The 17244-nt window shown below is 34.6% G+C and overlaps 5 protein-coding genes and 1 pseudogene across 5 annotated transcripts; 3 read left to right on the top strand and 3 right to left on the bottom strand.

Moving 5' to 3' along the window:
* Window positions 1–329: 329 nt before the first annotated feature.
* On the bottom strand, window positions 330–1748 carry Roe1 (grpE protein homolog, mitochondrial Roe1). The gene is made up of 4 exons (XM_023166004.2): window positions 1588–1748; window positions 1359–1524; window positions 985–1302; window positions 330–595 (listed from the first exon to the last, which is right to left on the bottom strand). Exons 1-4 carry the CDS (start codon window positions 1659–1661, stop codon window positions 491–493), a joined length of 663 nt encoding a protein of 220 aa, XP_023021772.2. The 5' UTR covers window positions 1662–1748; the 3' UTR covers window positions 330–490.
* A 2093-nt stretch (window positions 1749–3841) lies between these two features.
* On the bottom strand, window positions 3842–6419 carry EndoG (endonuclease G, mitochondrial). Its single transcript, XM_074185057.1, has 4 exons — window positions 5894–6419; window positions 5290–5526; window positions 4191–4371; window positions 3842–4103 (listed from the first exon to the last, which is right to left on the bottom strand). Exons 1-4 carry the CDS (start codon window positions 6310–6312, stop codon window positions 4008–4010), a joined length of 933 nt encoding a protein of 310 aa, XP_074041158.1. The 5' UTR covers window positions 6313–6419; the 3' UTR covers window positions 3842–4007.
* A 1079-nt stretch (window positions 6420–7498) lies between these two features.
* LOC111510135 (estradiol 17-beta-dehydrogenase 8) lies at window positions 7499–11264 on the top strand. The gene is made up of 5 exons (XM_023166009.2): window positions 7499–7639; window positions 7689–8005; window positions 8169–8478; window positions 8539–8660; window positions 11038–11264. The coding sequence occupies exons 1-4, from the start codon at window positions 7606–7608 to the stop codon at window positions 8622–8624; spliced, it is 747 nt and encodes a 248-aa protein (XP_023021777.2). The 5' UTR covers window positions 7499–7605; the 3' UTR covers window positions 8625–8660; window positions 11038–11264.
* Window positions 8914–16027, bottom strand: LOC111510136 (deoxynucleotidyltransferase terminal-interacting protein 2). Its single transcript, XM_023166010.2, has 5 exons — window positions 15888–16027; window positions 9988–10123; window positions 9639–9931; window positions 9423–9587; window positions 8914–9159 (listed from the first exon to the last, which is right to left on the bottom strand). The coding sequence occupies exons 2-5, from the start codon at window positions 10046–10048 to the stop codon at window positions 8953–8955; spliced, it is 726 nt and encodes a 241-aa protein (XP_023021778.2). The 5' UTR covers window positions 10049–10123; window positions 15888–16027; the 3' UTR covers window positions 8914–8952.
* Window positions 11216–12308, top strand: LOC111510137 (putative glutathione-specific gamma-glutamylcyclotransferase 2). Its single transcript, XM_023166011.2, has one exon. The coding sequence runs from the start codon at window positions 11707–11709 to the stop codon at window positions 12262–12264; it is 558 nt and encodes a 185-aa protein (XP_023021779.1). The 5' UTR covers window positions 11216–11706; the 3' UTR covers window positions 12265–12308.
* Window positions 15337–16469, top strand: LOC111510138 (putative glutathione-specific gamma-glutamylcyclotransferase 2 pseudogene; annotated as a pseudogene).
* Window positions 16470–17244: the final 775 nt, after the last annotated feature.

The following is a 17244-nucleotide window of genomic DNA, read 5'->3' as shown; positions in this document are numbered from 1 at the left end:
TATACCCAAATGTATACACTTGAGTATAAAGTGTGTGTATATACAGTCAAGTGTGTAGTGTGTATATATATATATACACCCAAATGTAGTGTGTGTATATATGTATCTACACACAAATGTAGTGTATATATACACACACACACACCCAAATGTAGTATATATATATATATACCCACATGTAGTGTATATATATATATATATATATATATCCACATGTCGTGTATATACACATATACCCAAGTATGTCATAACTACCCTTCAAGAGAAATAATACTTGAGAAATGATGATAGACAACATAGACGTGTTTTCAATATCAAACACAATACAGTTGTTTTTTCAACAGTATAATGAACATATAATAACAAAGGTTTACTTATAATTTTTACGAAATATTTTGAACAATTTTAGTCGTACTGTTTCATGTGAGACAATCAAAATCACATTGGAACGATACCAATCTTAAAAATAATAACCACTATCACGTTACAGTCACTTGGAAACCCCTACTAAGGCAGGCCTTATTACTCTATCATTTAGTTTGTACCCGATTTTGGAAACAACCACAACGGTGCCAGATTCTTTTCCTGCTACCTCCTAGAAAAAAAAGTTCAGTTAATCTTACATTGAAAAAACACGATAACTGTGTCTCTAAAGTGGATATAACCAACAAATTTTTAATTATATCCTAAGTAAATATTCCTTTTTTCCGACACTACTAATTTTTGAATAAAATCTCAAATCTTCACATGGATGGAATAACAGGTCAGAGCGGTTGAATAAAGATCTACAGCAAGCAGTGAAATGTTAGTGCCATTTTGAGTTTTAATTGCCAAAAATTAGATAAGGGCCCCAAATTTCAACTTCTAACTTGTAATCAAAGAACAGAAATACTCAAGTCTAATACTTTTTTTTTCAAAAACTAGTGTGAGCCAGGAAAATTAATATTCAAATTAAAAAGTAGTTTCAAATCAACTATTATTTACCTGCTGAAACAGTGCTTCGTGGAAGTTTGGATTGAATTTCTCGTTCAGAGGATTCACTTGCTCCAGCCCATGCCTTTTGAAAACGCTCTTCAACTGAGCCTCCGTCATTATCAGACCTTCGTACAGGCTTTTCAGGTGTGGATTTTTGTCAGTGAGTTCTTCTTTGGGAACTGTATCGGTAGCTTTAGCCAGAACATCTGCGACATCGAGTAGATCCTTACAAAAGCTCTGAATGCCGTATATTTTAGCTTCTGAAATTTGTTTAGTTAGTCTGTTACGGAGATTTTCCCCGTCTGCTAGCGATCTTTTATATTTATCCTGAAATAATAATCCGTAACATCACAGAAATCAATTTATTCCAAACTGAGACTTACTAATAGTTCAGCATTTTGAGTTGAAAGTTCGGTGATCTGTTTATTCAATTTGTCAATTTCTACATTAACTTCGCTTTTATCCTTTTCGCTAATGTCTTGTACTGCTGGATCCGGTTTCGTTTCCTCGGCGATGGAACTCTTTCTTGTGCTGGACAACGCTAAACTTCTGAAACATTATTAAATATGATGTAATGTTAATCTGATGAAAAATATAACTATTATAGCGTACCTGTTATTGAAAAGAATAGATTCATTCACTATCTGTCCACATTTCAAAAAACTTCTTAAGCTAATTAATGCCATTCTGAGATTTATGTTAAAAAAGTGTTATAGGTTAAAGTCAAGACCCCTTTTTTATTTCAACGATCGACATGAATCACGTTTCTGTCAAGTCGCAGTATTGCCATGCTCTTGAAGTGACATGATAAAGTCGCGTTTTCTTGAGAAAAAAATGAAAATACAATGTCTAATTTTTTAATACAAATTATTAACGAAAACAGGCAGTTTATTTGTTCACAAAATGAATTTGTATTCGTTTAAAACATTTTTAACCTCAAAAAGCACTGCCTGTCGTACAATCAGTGCTAGGAATCGCACGTTAAGATGTAAGATCTCGTTAATCCTCAGTTCTCACAATTTTCGACTTTTGTGGGTTGCTGTTCGTGGGGGGCGACAGCTAATAGTTAACGGAAAAACAGATTTTAATAGATTTCATGACTTCCTTGAGAAATGTGCTATTTCGAGAAGAGGAATAAAAGAATTAGATAAACAGTACCCATTTTCCCATCTTACTTCACGCACATCAGTTTATGTACCATTATTATGATAGACATAGATTTATTTGAAGTAGATATCCTAGTATACATAAATATTATACAAATATATCAGTTACTATTAAACAAAATACAAAAAAGCTGAAATACATAAGACTTATATAGTAGAATATAGTGTGTAAAACAAATCAGTAGTAAATGATGAAGAGATTAATAGAGATAAGAATGATGAACAACTCAATTGGAATAACATTGTGCCCGTAGATATTGAGATAAGGAGCGTTTGAAGAGTTGAAGGGTGTTATTTTGTTTAATTTCATTAGGAAGCTTGTTATCGTCCAAGAGTCCTCTGTGAAATATAGAATTCATTGTTCTTGCAAGGTTAGTTCGTGGGACAACCAAATCATCTCTTCCTAGAATACGTCCATCCTCCATATTTGAAACGCGTCCTAGTCAGTGTTTCTTTGGTGTACTCCTGAGATATAGTATTTATTTGGAACAATCATGAAATACAAATTAATTCACAGTTACATAGTTACCCAACTGGTTATTCAGAAATCCTACATAACTTGCTGAGGTTCAACTGTAGGACTACTTTTCATTGTTCAAGGATTATCCAGAACGTAATCCCGAATATACCTATAATTATTAGTTCTGTGGTGAACTGAACACAGAACTGAAACACAGTATTCCGTACTGTCACTGAAAACCCTGGCAGATAGCAGCCGAGGCCATGAAGAGTAATTAAAAGAAGAAGATTTTATTTTTGAGGTTGTTTTCATTTTTTTTAGTTTTCGGTTTTAAAAATTTAAAGAAAGATGAACGACCAACTGATAGAAGAATTTATGAAATATGTCGGTAAACAAGAAGCTGTAATTACCTTGCAAGTATATTTAGAACTGTGTGAAGTAAAGAGATACTACGACGTAAACTATTACCATAACACAGAAATAAATAAGGTAGTACTAACGGCCAAGAAAACGAAGAACGGCCCTATCAGTGCTTTTATACCAACAACAGTTTACAAAAACTTGAACTTTTTGACACTTCAGAAGTTCATAACAACGAACCCATTTGATATCGTCTACTTAGTCATCGTCCATTCGGATTCGACTTGCGTCTACTACCAAATATCAAATGGTTTAGTGGAGCCAACCGAAACGACGGCCAAACATCTAAGAGAGAATAAACGGGAGGCATTAGACAGCGACCTAAGGAAGAATAGAGAACTATTGGAACAAGCAGCCCTGATGGGTGTCGCTATTACCATTAAAAAGACTGAATCCAAGTGATTCATTTAGAGTACGGGGATGGTAGAATGACATCGAGAAGTATCCAACTATTACAGCTTTTGGTTTGAGAGAAAATCAACATGTCTGAGATCTTTAGAGAAAGAGCAAATACTTTAAAGTCCAAACAACAATCAAGAAGTTATTACTGATGCAGATCAAACGTAAGCATTTATAGATGTATTACTATAAACGGTAGATGAACACAATTGAGTTAATTGTGTCAAGTTTGATGTTCCTCTTGAAGATGATCACTTGGTGATCGATCACACGTGTCGAGGTGTTAAAATAACGGTTTGTTATTGGGACAAAACCCTAGTAATACCTTTTGATGATTGAAATTCAGTAGTGAGGCATTTCAAAAATCACTTGCCATTTCCCCTCATATTTGTAATGACCTTTGAGAGTATGAATAAACCAATTTTATCAACATGGCTTTATTTACAGCATAAAATGTGTATACATAATCAATCTGAATAAAAACTAATAAAATAAGACCTGCAGTCTGTACATAAAACAATCAATATTTGGTTCTTATCAACTATCACTCTCTAGACTATTTTTCATTAAATGAAATTGTTTTTCGGTTAAGATTTCTTCCCATTGATTTTGCTAATTTTACTCCTGGATATATTATCAAAAAACAGTAGACCAGCTGCTCTTTCTATGCTCTCTGGTGGTACCTAAAATCAAAAGTAATTTAGCATTCCTAAAAAAAACCATTTGGAAAACTTGAATTGTTTTGATTATATAGAATATTTTTTTCTCACTTGAAAACTTGTGAGAGGAGTCTCATTATCTATAACTTGATTTGGCATAACATACGCTTCCATCTCCAAATTACCATCTGCCGTTTCTCCAACGACAACCTTATAGAAGTGCGTGGGGACAGCTACATGGTTAGCACCGATAACTTCATATTTAACGTAGTTCTTCCCATCACTCTCTTTTCTGAAAACGTGAAAAGTCATGAAGGTTATTCAACTTTATGATTTTGAGATGTGCATATCAACTAGTTTGTATTTCTGAAAATGATGAACGGAACTTCTTAGGAAAAACTGGTGTATTGCAAGCGGTGCTACGGGGTTCCATTCTTGGCCCCTTGTTATTTGTGACCAATGTAAATGGTAATTCGAAAACTATACCAAATGTCAAGCGCCAATTTGCCGTAAAGCTACATTAAACATACCATTCAACCGATGTAACGAATTAAATTAATAAAAGATGTATTGAAAACAGGCTCCAGATGATTGATTCAAAAACAGACTTGCTCTCGTTCCTAACCTCAAATAGTTCAGAGTGTTTCTATATCAAATTAAAGAAAGTCTATACCAGAATTAGAAGAAAAAAAATATTTGAAAATTACATTCCATTACATTTCTCTGAGGCTGGAGATATCTGAGGGACTATACATTTATAGGAAGTCTGAAAACATACTTTTGCTCATTTACAACCAATAATTAGCTGTAGAATAATATTTTGTGATAATACAGTCCACTGTTTTGAAATATTTGTCAGTCAAAAATTGATTAATCTTTGTTAAGTTAAGGCTTTCCCATACAACAACCACAGATACAATATATTTTCTGTATCGTCTCTGTACTTTTTGTTATTAGCATGTTTTGCTAAAGAGCATAATAGTAGTGTTTCAACTGTGACAATTACTCAAATGATATGACTGTTGAAACAAAACATTACGCAGCTATTTAAGGCAGTGGAGGTGATTATTACCTAAAACTTTTCATTATACTGATCTGTATTAGATTCTTCAACACATACTCTTTTTTTTGGTGTTTTTTCCCTACTTTGAGGAAACGACAGTAAAGAATGTTATTATTATCATTATTGAATAAGTTAACCTGACCCTACCTTGGCAGATAAAGGGGCCCTGTACAGCAGTATACATTCCTGTACACTTTCGTCAATTTTCGCACATATTTCTCTAACCTATTCCAGGAATCCCTGTTGAATCCTTTCCCAACTTGGGGGGCCATATTAGACAGGTAAAAAGTCTGTTCTATGTGGTTTTGATGGGATTTGTGATTCCCAGCCGCTGCTAAGTGACCCCTGTCATACCCAGACTTTTTGTAATCAGAATTGTCAGACCTGAAAAAGTACAAAATAAAAATTGTGGTTTAGCGTTTGTGGATTTGTGTTCTTATTAGAGATAATGACTAGTAGAGCATTCAATACTTGTCGTGGACATAGTTGGGAGGGTAGCAATAAACTGAATGTGTTTTCATAGTCAGTTTATTCAACCTAGTCTGGGCACACTTACAAAAGAAAAAACTATGTTTTCAAGGGTAGATTTGAATTTTTAGTTGTAAACATTGTAAATGTTTGGTGTATCACATATTTCAACTGATGGTTACCTGTAAATAAACAAATATGATCTGAAAACCTGGACTACTAAGATAGTGTATTTGGCTGAAGTATCGAGACTTGAAGTATTTGATAGAATACACACACGAACCTGAAAAACTTATGTATACTTTCGTCAGGTTTAAATTCGCATTTCGATCTATCTACTCCGTCGTTAGGTTTGACCCTGTCTGCAGTGAGATGTTCAAAGACCCAATGCGCCACCCTGTTACGACGATCGTAGCTTAAAACATAGTCGTCAAAAGATCTTACGTTGTCTAGACTTGGAAAGCCGTATTTCATTATTTGCGATATTCTGCTAACATTAGCCTCGAGTTGTGTTGATTGGGCGGGAGCAATGGGGGAAGCTGCCGAGACAGTTCCGAATAATGGTAACGCTGGTAAATTTCGAAGTTGGGTGTCTTTAGAGTGGTCCAAGAGCCTTTGTCTTTCTAGATGTGTTCCTGCAAAGTAGCCGCATACTGGGAGGGAGCCCAAGAAGATGCATTTGGTGAGCTTCCAAGACACCATTCTCTTGAAAATCGAAACCACTTTTCCTCAATTTTCAGCTACAATACATAAAAACAGCTTCATACACTACTTCATTGAAGACATGATTTGATGTGACGTAAGGAGGTTAGTTTTCTAGCTTCCCGATACGACCTCTGTAGGAAATATCGGAAATACGATAAAAAGTGTGTTAGATATTTGACGTTCGTTTGAAAGCCTATCTGTCGAACGTATCCATAGATAGTGAATAAAAATATATAATACCTATGATTGTGTCTTTACTACCATGCCATACGTTTTCAGAATCCGCTGTTGATGAAGTGAAGTTATTAAGTGTATTTTCGAAGCAGATCAGTGTTCTAAGCGGGTTCTTGATATGACGCAAAAAAGCTGAAAAAGCGAATCCGATGGATCATGGAATTACAAAACTTATTAGGTAAAGATCCAGCGTAAGCTTTAATTTGCGTTAGTTTTGCATATGATTGCATGGAATTATCAACTTCAATTACTTTTTAATTATAACGTAAAAGAGTAAAAGGAGATTGATTGCTGAAATGTTTAGAAATTGTAGAATAGAGGGAGACTGCCACAACCTTATCAGTTAGATGAGGATATATCACTCTAATATCTATTCAACTGTTATCATGTATTTGTTCTCAATTTGACGAATTGTTAATGGTAGGACTAAAATTGATTCAGTTCATCAATATTATTTAAAACCCATACATTCACACAGACTTGACAGAAATGTTAAAATCCATTTCACATATTCCCATGCGAGCCTCTGTAGTCTATAAACACAGGGATATGAATAAACATTTTCATGAGTTTCGCTGTTTTCCGCTAATTGTAATTAACAGAAGTTGATAATTAAAAGATATTTTACGTGAATACTGAAATTTCTATTTTGAAACTGAGCGTTTTTTGGGATCATGTATCCAGGATAAGAAGAACCAGCATGGGTAAATAAAAAATCATGATGGTTTCGTCCAGTTCCGTAGAATTCGCCAATTTCGTTTTTTTGACCATCAGAAATTTGTTTTTCCAAGAACAGATCGTTGATAGTACTTCTTAGGACCATTCAACCAACGAACAAACCATTCATTTCTTTTATAGAGGTTATGGAATATTTGTTTATATTCTTTTTAGTTGGAGATTATTATTACGTACTTGAAAAATTTATCATGTATCAGTTTCAAGGTGAAAGCTGATAACGTACTTAGGACAGAGGGCAACTCCACGAGTGAGTTTCATACTGAGATATAAACAACTAGAAACTCCCAAGGAAGAGTTGCTAGCAAAAAACACTGGGCCATGTCTTTCGTTGGTCGATTAGCTTTCGTCACAGGTTCGTTTCTCTATAGCAAGTGTCTTTTTTCACAGTGTCGCAATTTTAGGGGGTGGTTCAGGCATCGGAAAGGCTGCATGCCAACTGCTGGCCAAAGAAGGTGCCTCCGTAGTCGTGGCTGATAAAGTTGTTAAAAACGTAAACGAAACCATCAACAGTATTCCCAGCAGTCCAACGCAGATGCACCTCGGTATAGACTTGCACGTCGAGAAATCAGAAAGTGTGGGAAATGCCCTACTCCAGATGTTGGAAAAATATTCAAAACCTCCTACCATAATCGTCAATTGTGCCGGTATTACTAGAGATAACTTTTTATTAAAGCTCTCTGAAGAGGACTTTGAGGAAGTTATTGATGTTAATTTGAAGGTAATCAAATAATTAATATATATTCACTTAAATAGTTGTTTCAGTCATTCATGTCAGAGATGCCTAAAAAAGTATTGGCCCTATTTAGAACTCGGAAATATAAAATATCTCTATTTGCAGATTAACGTGAATACTTGAGCATTTCAAAAAACAATTTTTACAGGGTACATTCCTCGTGATGAAAACGTTTGGAAAATCCATCGTCGATCATGGAATCACCAATGCATCCATCATCAACATAGGCAGCATAGTAGGTAAATACGGGAATATAGGACAAACTAATTATACTGCCAGCAAAGCAGGAGTGGAACTTTTAACACGAACAGCGTCCCAAGAATTGGGAAAAATGGGTATAAGGGTGAACACAATTTTACCGGGAATGATATCGACTCCGATAGTAGAGACCGTCCCAGAGAAGGTTCAAGAGAAGTTCATGTCGATGATACCATTGAAAAGATTTGGAAGACCAGAAGGTGAGTTTCAAATGTATTAGAGCCTCCCCAGTCGTATTGAATGAAATCTAATATTTCTAGAAGTTGCAGAAGTCATAGCTTTTCTAGCTTCCGACAAAAGTTCCTACATAACTGGGGCTTCCATAACTGTTACGGGGGGATTCTAGGATCAAGGATTTTGAGAAATTTAACATATTTTTATTGTAAGTATATCTTTTATTAAAAATTTTGAACCAAATCGACTTTATGTGCAAAATTTGCAGATTTATTTTTATTGTTTTGTTGTATTTCGATGAAATTGAAGGAATTTTCTTGGAACATTACAAGTGAATTTAAAAATTTCCTGCTTGAGTCAATGTTGTTTATAAAATTAAACCTGCTCATGCTACAAAACCCAAATTTTTAATCTTACATTTGTTACATAAATAACTTCAATCAAGCAATTTTTTTTAATAAATGTTTAAATGCTTTTTATTTCTTTTGAAAAAAAATTTTCTATTTCTTTTTCTTCAGTCTTTTCGCCTGCCTCCAAGCTTTGTAGTGCGTCTTCTGTTTGTCCTCGATGATTTCCTTATATTTCCTCTTGTTATACTTCTGGAACTGAGCGTCTGCTAACAGTTCGTCCACCAGAGTTTTCTTGCGCTGTTTCTTGGGGATTCGATCGTTATAAAAGTCGATAGGGGAATCCATTACTTTTCCTATCTGTAATGTAAAGACAATAATAGCGTTTGAGTGAATTCTTCCTCCACGATTACGAGGACAGAACAATATGGTCACAAAAACAATGGTATACAAGAGTTGTTTTTTTGGCAAATAAACTGACTTAATGACAGCGTTGATATAAACTGAAACGACTTTTATCAAGAATATCAAAGTTGCTGTTCAAAATGAACAGAATTTATGTTGTTTCATCAAATTTCTTACATTATCTATACTCAACAGTACACCTAACTGGTAAAACTCACCTGAAAATATTTCGGAAGAACTTTGAGATCATTTTTCTTATAGAAATGCTTTGGATCCAGCACAGACCTCATTTGTAGCACTTGCAAGTCTTGCTTGACCTCTTCGGTCATCTCTGTAGCCGGTAAACCAAACCATTTATCGCCCTTGGTTTTTTCTCTTTCTTTCTGGAAATTAAAGTATGTTTTTCACTAGAAACAAATTTGACGTATCTTTACCTTTCTCTGTTGCTTTAGCTTCCTCTCAGATACCTCAAATGGTGGGACAACATGTAATTTTTCAAACTCTGGTGTTAAAATTGACTTTGCAAGAGCTTTTTGTACTTCCTGTCGATCAATGGATTTGAAAGCCTCCACCTTTTCAGACTTCTTTTTTTTGTGTAGTTTCGCATGAGGCCTCTTTAAGTCGTCAAGTATTTCTTCCAGTAAGGCATTTTTACTTTTGGGAACAGTTGGTTTCTGCTTGCAGGGTTCTTCCAATCCACTGAATAGTTCTGTTAGAAAGGAGCTAACTGGAAATAGAAATCAACATCAAAATAATTCTCTTGTGAATTTTAAATTATCTTACCGGGACCGTAAGGAGTTTTCTCTTCAGCCGTATCACCAACTGTATCGATTACAAAATCCATTATATATACGTAATTATATTTCACGTGTATTAAAAATTTGGTTACGCAGTTATGTTGCAGTAGACCATCCACCTCCTATGAATAGTTCATATAGTCTGTCACTTGTCAATATTTTGACATTGTAATGAGTGACTGAACAACCGCTGTAGAGTTTTGTTTCAAATGTATAAGAAGAGGAAGAAATCCCTCTCTTGAAATGAAGGTGAATATATTGTGCAACGAGTCAAGAATATAAAGTCTAATAAGGTGCAATAGTAGTAAAATATAAGAAAATATGATCTCAATCATATAGTCAACACAGAAATGAACTTTTCGAATTCAAGGAAAATCCGAATATTAAAAAGGGAATAACCGAACACCGGTGGAAGTTGAAAGTACTTCTGGGCGTTTCAACAGTCACTCCTTCGAAGATGACTGACGTAAACGTGGACATCGAATACTGGTAGGAGGTAAGGGATTGATGATGTGGATATTTAAAAAATATATGTAACTCTTTTCAGCAACAAATGCGGATATCAAATCAAGTTCGAAGAATTAGCCAAACATATTAAAGAAAGACACCCGTCGGTGAATGTGAAAGGCCATGAGGGTCGTAGAGGTGATTATCTCGAGCTCTAGGGAAATTAAGATATGTCTATGACCCCGGCAACTGACACATAACTGAAGGGATAAGTGGATAATGTAACAATTGATTGGATAGGTGGAAACTGATTTCAAAGTTTCAATATTGCTGCTTTATGTTATAAATATTTGTATTTGAATTATTTGCATGCTTATTATATAAAGTGCTTTTAATTAGGTAATATTCAAACCAAAGGATGGACCTGTACATTCCATTTTTATTGGCGATATCATGAAAAATTTAACAAATCATCTCCACCACTCCTTCAATTATAGTTTAAACCTTGACATTCAAAAGTTTTGTGATGTCTCTTCATCCGCCAGTGGCTATAATTATAAACCTAGATTTTCATAGCAGTTATTTTCAGGGTCTTTTGAAGTTACCATAAATGAGTCATTGGTTCATTCGAAATTATCCACTTTAGCATATCCAGATTTCGATGACCTGTCGAATATAATAGACGAGGTGCAAGATGGAAAACCTCCAAGAAAACCTTGTAAGCAGCAACCAATCACCAACTGTGTAATTGCATGAAGTAGAAACAACAAATATCTGCAATAAACTTTGTCGACAAATAGATAAATGGTTCATACATTTACGTAGTACTTCACATCCACTTTGGATTTAATGATAACTTATTTATTCTTAATTGCATAGGTGTACATCAGTATCGAGAAAACTTTCTGGGTAATCGAAAATTTCAAAAAATACCTATTTGTCTTGTCGAATATGAATCAAAGTGAATACAAAAAGTTGAATAGTTTGAGTTACCTTGTCTACGTCTATAACTACTGTTGTATTTAAAGTACGATACCGGAGGTAGAGCCACGTCCAGTAGTTCAAATAGTATGTAAGTGACCTTGAAAACATACCTACTGAAACTAGGACATTGACTGTCAAGTGAAATGATGACTGATGCAGTATTGCAGTTCCTCCCTCTTTGTCAAGATATTATGTTCAAAATTCATCCGTTATCGATCACATGATAAATACCGTAAAGTATTAAATAAAACGTCAAGAGGGTAACCTTTATAAAATGTGGATATTCGGTTATGGTTCCCTAATATGGAAAGTGGACTTTCCCTTTGAGGAGAAGATTCTGGGTTTCGTCAAGGGCTTCGACAGGAGATTTTACCAGTACAGCACGGACCACAGAGGAACCCCAGAAAATCCCGGAAGAACTGTTACTATAATTCCTGCCAAGGAAGACTCCAGAGTGTATGGGATTGCCTATAAAATCAGGGACTCTGATATCGAAGATGTCGTCAGCCACCTGGATTTCAGAGAAAAAGACGGATACGAACGAAAGTCTGTAATGTTCTACCCTATCTCTTCTGACCAAAAACCTTTTGAGATTACTATTTATATTGCTAATCAGGATAACATCAACTATGCAGGGTACGCCGACCTGAAAGATATTGCCAAGCAAGTAGTAAAATCTGTGGGGCCCAGCGGCCCTAACATTGATTACGTCTTTAATTTAGCTGACGCCATGAGAACACTCTTTCCCTCTGTCAAGGATAACCACTTGTTTGAATTGGAAAGGAATGTCTCAGCTTTGTTAAACGAGTCCAGTATACGTAAAAGTACCTAGTTCAATTTGATTAGCAACAGTTTTTTAATAAATTATTTATTGTCTCCCAAATTTTTTTAAACCCCATGTATCTCTCTGAAGCAAATGTCTTTAAGAATTCATCTTAAACAAACATGAACATTTTCAGGTGTTTTCTTGTAGTCATCAAAAGTTTGCAGATTTCTATTGTAAAGTAGGCATAATATTTCATCAGAGTTCACTTCTATAAACAAATACAAGTGGAAGAAAATATTTTACAATTTTTCTCCTGAAAAATCTACCTTTTTCAATTTGTATGCCTCAATATTCTCTTAGAGATAATGTTGAAGACAAGAACATCCTTTTTAATTATTCATTAACATGTCGTAATAACATAGTGAACTATTTCAGGCTTCATATAGATCTACAATCTTTAACCTTTCAATTTCTCAAAATAAAGTAGTTTTTTCCTTTTCGATGTAAAATTTTTAGGAATAGTCGATCGGAAATAAAATAAAGTACATACAAAACAAAAATACCACAAAAACAAGTTGTCATAAGAAAAGTACATGAAAATATATTCAACAAGAACAAATTAATATTGTAAAGTACCTTTAAAATACCCATCTAGTGAGTTAAAACATTTTTCTGATAGAAAGTCACTTGAATTAAAGCGAAATAATGCCTCTATTGTTTCAAATTTTCGGGAAGTTGGTTACAATCCTAGATCCAATAAATTAGGATAATTTGATATAATATCAAGTCTCACTTATGGAACGTGAAGATCATTTTTTACCTTGTATTCAACGTATTAATATTGGAATTTTAATAAAATGTGTCAATATTTTTAAATATATCGAATACATACTTCAAAAATAAATACACTTGCAAGAGGTAAAATTTTATAAAAAGGGAAAATATTTCTACTTGAATGATCCGTAAGAAACTACTGCCATTAGTTTCAAACATTAATTATATGGTACTTTCGTTCTGACAAATATATTGCATAAAATTCATCAGTATCAAATACAATATGCGTCATATATTTTTTGTTTTGCCGCAATCACTTCTAAACTATGCATTTTGGGAAAAAATTACAGTTTTCTAAATCAATCGATGAATGAATTATTAGTAATATATATCGATAAGAATCTTTTTCTAAAATAACAGTAATTTAAATATTTTAATCATACTTTCGCCTTGCCAAATGTACTATCATATGGAAAAAAATGTATAGAAGTATATATACCATGAATCAAAAAGGGGAGAATTAACAATACAGCACTCTAGAAAAGGAGAAGGGAAGCAAACCACGGACATGTGTTTCTGGCTATCGGCCTAATCAGCGCGGTGCAGCCAAGTGCTAAGTTGGCAACACTTGGTTGCTGATAACGGGAAACAACACAAACGAACAGAGTCAACAACAGGAGCTTACCAAACATTTGTGGTTTTAGTTGGGAGACCTAGAATTTCTGGGATACACCTAACATTACCACGTTGGCAGCTTCAGCTACCTGCGTGACTTCCGGGTCCGGAGTATAACTGAAGTTCAGCTGTACGAAGCAGGGCACTTGAATATTACATGTGGGGTCTTGTGGAAACAGTGATAATGTCGGAGGCAAACGGATGTGCACCCTGGACGACTCTTCATCATGTGACACCACCAGTGAATGCATGACTATGCCAGAACAAGCAGTATGTATTGAATTTATTACTAGATTCTGATTTATAGAACAACGATATTCTCAACGTTGTCAAAAAACGCACTTTAATGTGAGATTTCCACTTTTGAAAGTTTACAAAACAGCGATACGTGTTTTCCATACTATCGCATAGCGAAACGCGTGTCGGGGTTTTGTAAACTTCAAGTGTAAATCTCAAGTGTATTTTTTTGGTACGTTATAATGGATTTTCATCAAGTACAAGTCAGTTCTATTATATTTTTAACGAGGTTCTTCAAATTTTGTAAAATATTTTCATATTTTTGAATCAATATGAGCAAGATAAAAAAGTAGTAAGAATTAATACATTTGACCAATTTTCATAATTAGTAAGCTGAATATTGTAATCATACTTTCGTTCTAGTGTAGGTATGTATTGTGTTCCGTTTTGAGTTGATGGTATTATGATTCATGATTGTTTGAATATGATGAGTATCGAGTCAGTACAAATCTGTTCGGTCATATTTTTAATAAATTCAAAATAGATATTTGGATTCTTGCTCTCAAAATAATATTTTTAAGTATCGAAAATCACACTTTAATTAAATGTGATTACAAAACCATGACACGTGTTTCACTATACGACAGCATCGTCGTGGGAAAATACCACTGTATGGCGAAACACGTGTCTCGCTTTTGATAGCATCTTCTCTCGATAATGCTATAGTATGGCGAAACACGTGTCGTGGTACAGCGGGCACGTGTTCTCGGGACAGGATGCTATCAACCGCGACACGTGTTTCGCTATACGATAGCATCCTCGTGCGAAAATACTACTGTATGGCGAAACACGTGTCGCGCTTTTGATAGCATCTTCTCTCGATAATGCTATAGTATGGCGAAACACGTGTCGTGGTACAGCGGACACGTGTTCTCGAGACAGGATGCTATCAACAGCGACACGTATTTCGCTATACGATAGCATCCTCGTGCGAAAATACTACTGTATGGCGAAACACGTGTCGCGCTTTTGATAACATCTCTCGATAATGCTATAGTATGGCGAAACGTGTCGTGGTACAGCGGACACGTGTTCTCGGGACAGGATACTATCAACCAGGACACGTGTTTCGCTATACTATAGCATCCTCATGCGAAAATGCTACTGCGAAGTGGAACACGTGTCGCCGCGGTTTTGTAAACTTCCAGCTGGAAATCTCATATCAAAGTGTGTTTTTTGAATACGAACACGTATCCTACGATATTTTATTTCATTTAGTCTTAATCTTACAAATTCTATTTGGCATATATATAAAAAATCATAATCAAGAGTCCATTCTGTAGTTTTCTAATATTTTTCATTCACTAAAGTCGGTAGAATAGTATATTTTATAAGTAAAAACACCTAAAGGTTACTTATTAATTAGAATCGATAGATATACTGTACATTAAAATAAAAATTCAATTAATTTCAGGGTATCAGTGGTTTTCCACAGAATGAAATAAAATAACGTTTAAATATTCACGGTATTGTCACCTACTTTCTTTGGTGACGCAAATAAAAATTATTCTGAATAAGTTACTTACATTGTGATCTAAAGATAACAAAATATTTTTTGGGTTGATATAAATTAATTGAATTGAATGAACAAAAAAAGAGATGTATGTGCTCGACAAATATTGGATATATATGCATTCTCTTATTTATTTCAGACATCTTTATTCTGCAACACGTCTTTTTCTAGGTCACGGTGCACGCGCTTTGTAAAACACTCTAAAAAATCTTATCTCTAACAAAGCAAACTTTCCACTACAAGTAACACGTGTCAGTCAATTACTGATTTGGAATACGATGTGGGTTTTTGGATACGGTTCATTGATTTGGAAGGTGGATTTCCCGTACGAATCGAAACTTTTAGGCTTCATCAAGGGATATGACCGTAGATTTTATCAGCGAGCCACAGAACATCGCGGGACACCAGAACTACCGGGAAGAGGACTTACCCTTATACCGTCTGCTGACGAACATTCCAGAGTATACGGGGTTGCCTACAAAATAGCCGACAGAGACGTGGAGTACGTATCGAAGCACTTGGACTTTCGAGAAAAAAATGGGTACGAGAGAAAGAGCATTACTTTCTTTCCCATCGGTGCGGATGAAGACCCTGTTGAAACCGATATTTACATTGTGACTGAAGACAGTGAGAACTACGCAGGGCCGGCTGATATGGAAATTATTGCAGCTGAAGTGGTAAAAGCTTCCGGACACAGTGGTTCGAATGCTGAATACGTTTTTAATTTGGCCGAAGCTGTGAGGTGTTTATTCCCTGATACTGACGACGAACATTTATTCGATTTGGAGCGATTGGTTTTGCAGCTATTGCAAAAGAAAAATGAGTCATGAGGTTGGTTTGAATTTGAATTTAGCGCTATTAACGAAACAGTGTGTCATGCCAAACACAGTAAAGTGACATTTCCCCTAAAGTGTTGTAATACTTCTATCTTATATAATTGTTGAAGTATATCTAGTAAATTGTAAATACGTTAATGCCCACTAGAAGTAAATAAAATACTATTTTGATGATATTTTTCACATAGTATTGTATTCATTTGCAGAATGACAATCGAGTTCAGTGTTACCAACACGTTTTATAAGGATAATAACCGAACACAACAGCAAAGTAAATCTATGATTGTTCAGATATTCCAGTGATGATCATTTTTATGTTTGAACATGTAAAACGTCTTTGAAAAGGGTTTTTTGCCGGCATGATCGGATGAATGAATATTTCTAACAAAGTAAAATATATCAGATTGCTATTGTCACTTCTACCGAAAAAAATTCTGTGGTCCTTATTTGAATATAGTTCTTTTGTCAATTATTCAATACTATGTGAATACAATTTAATGCGTATCCATTTTCCATTTTCAAGAAAAGTATTCGAGTTTTTTAGTCATAATAATGCAAAGATGAATTTGTCATTCAGAAAACGTTAGTTGGCAGTCTTGAAAACCCTATTTTCGTGGTAAGCTTTTCCATTTGAGCATAACAAATTTTGCAAAAATTAAAAAACGTGGATTTTTTCCCTTAATTATCGATACATGTTAAAATGACGTGATGAATTTGTGTTTTTTCAGAAGTAACATTTATTTTTATTTACTGCAAATTTATTGGCAACACTGTCATTATTATTCTCATCCTTTTATCACATACCTATTTACTGGTTTCTGTTAATTGAAGGTTTTTCCAAGGCTTCTTTCAGGAAATCGTATGATATCCATTGTATTTTTTATCGCAATGACCTCTAGTGCCACGATTAAACTACCGATGCATTATTAACTCAATGAAATCTCATTGATT

This window comes from Leptinotarsa decemlineata, unplaced genomic scaffold (assembly GCF_025532065.1).
Source record: "Leptinotarsa decemlineata unplaced genomic scaffold, Ldec_3_MD MMD2_tig00026361_RagTag_RagTag, whole genome shotgun sequence".
In the NCBI taxonomy this organism is placed as follows: domain Eukaryota; kingdom Metazoa; phylum Arthropoda; class Insecta; order Coleoptera; family Chrysomelidae; genus Leptinotarsa; species Leptinotarsa decemlineata.
The sequence above is the reverse complement of the archived record's forward strand: the minus strand, read 5'-3'. Positions and strand labels throughout refer to the sequence as shown.

Bases quoted from the DNA above. Each gene is read 5' to 3' on its own strand.
- LOC111510135 (XM_023166009.2), top strand. From the start codon at position 7,606: ATGTCTTTCGTTGGTCGATTAGCTTTCGTCACAG. The intron at 7,640-7,688 runs GTTCGTTTCTCT...TCGCAATTTTAG, and splicing joins TCGATTAGCTTTCGTCACAG to GGGGTGGTTCAGGCATCGGA. The intron at 8,006-8,168 runs GTAATCAAATAA...CAATTTTTACAG, and splicing joins TTATTGATGTTAATTTGAAG to GGTACATTCCTCGTGATGAA.
- Roe1 (XM_023166004.2), bottom strand. From the start codon at position 1,661: ATGGCATTAATTAGCTTAAGAAGTTTTTTGAAATGTGGACAGATAGTG. The intron at 1,525-1,587 runs GTACGCTATAAT...ATAATGTTTCAG, and splicing joins TCTATTCTTTTCAATAACAG to AAGTTTAGCGTTGTCCAGCA. The intron at 1,303-1,358 runs GTAAGTCTCAGT...TTATTATTTCAG, and splicing joins CTCAAAATGCTGAACTATTA to GATAAATATAAAAGATCGCT.
- LOC111510136 (XM_023166010.2), bottom strand. From the start codon at position 10,048: ATGGATTTTGTAATCGATACAGTTGGTGATACGGCTGAAGAGAAAACT. The intron at 9,932-9,987 runs GTAAGATAATTT...TTCTATTTCCAG, and splicing joins GAAAACTCCTTACGGTCCCG to TTAGCTCCTTTCTAACAGAA. The intron at 9,588-9,638 runs GTAAAGATACGT...TTTAATTTCCAG, and splicing joins AGCTAAAGCAACAGAGAAAG to AAAGAAAGAGAAAAAACCAA.
- EndoG (XM_074185057.1), bottom strand. From the start codon at position 6,312: ATGGTGTCTTGGAAGCTCACCAAATGCATCTTCTTGGGCTCCCTCCCA. The intron at 4,372-5,289 runs GTAGGGTCAGGT...TCACGTTTTCAG, and splicing joins GGGCCCCTTTATCTGCCAAG to AAAAGAGAGTGATGGGAAGA. The intron at 4,104-4,190 runs GTGAGAAAAAAA...TTTTGATTTTAG, and splicing joins CTCCTCTCACAAGTTTTCAA to GTACCACCAGAGAGCATAGA.
- LOC111510137 (XM_023166011.2), top strand. From the start codon at position 11,707: ATGTGGATATTCGGTTATGGTTCCCTAATATGGAAAGTGGACTTTCCC.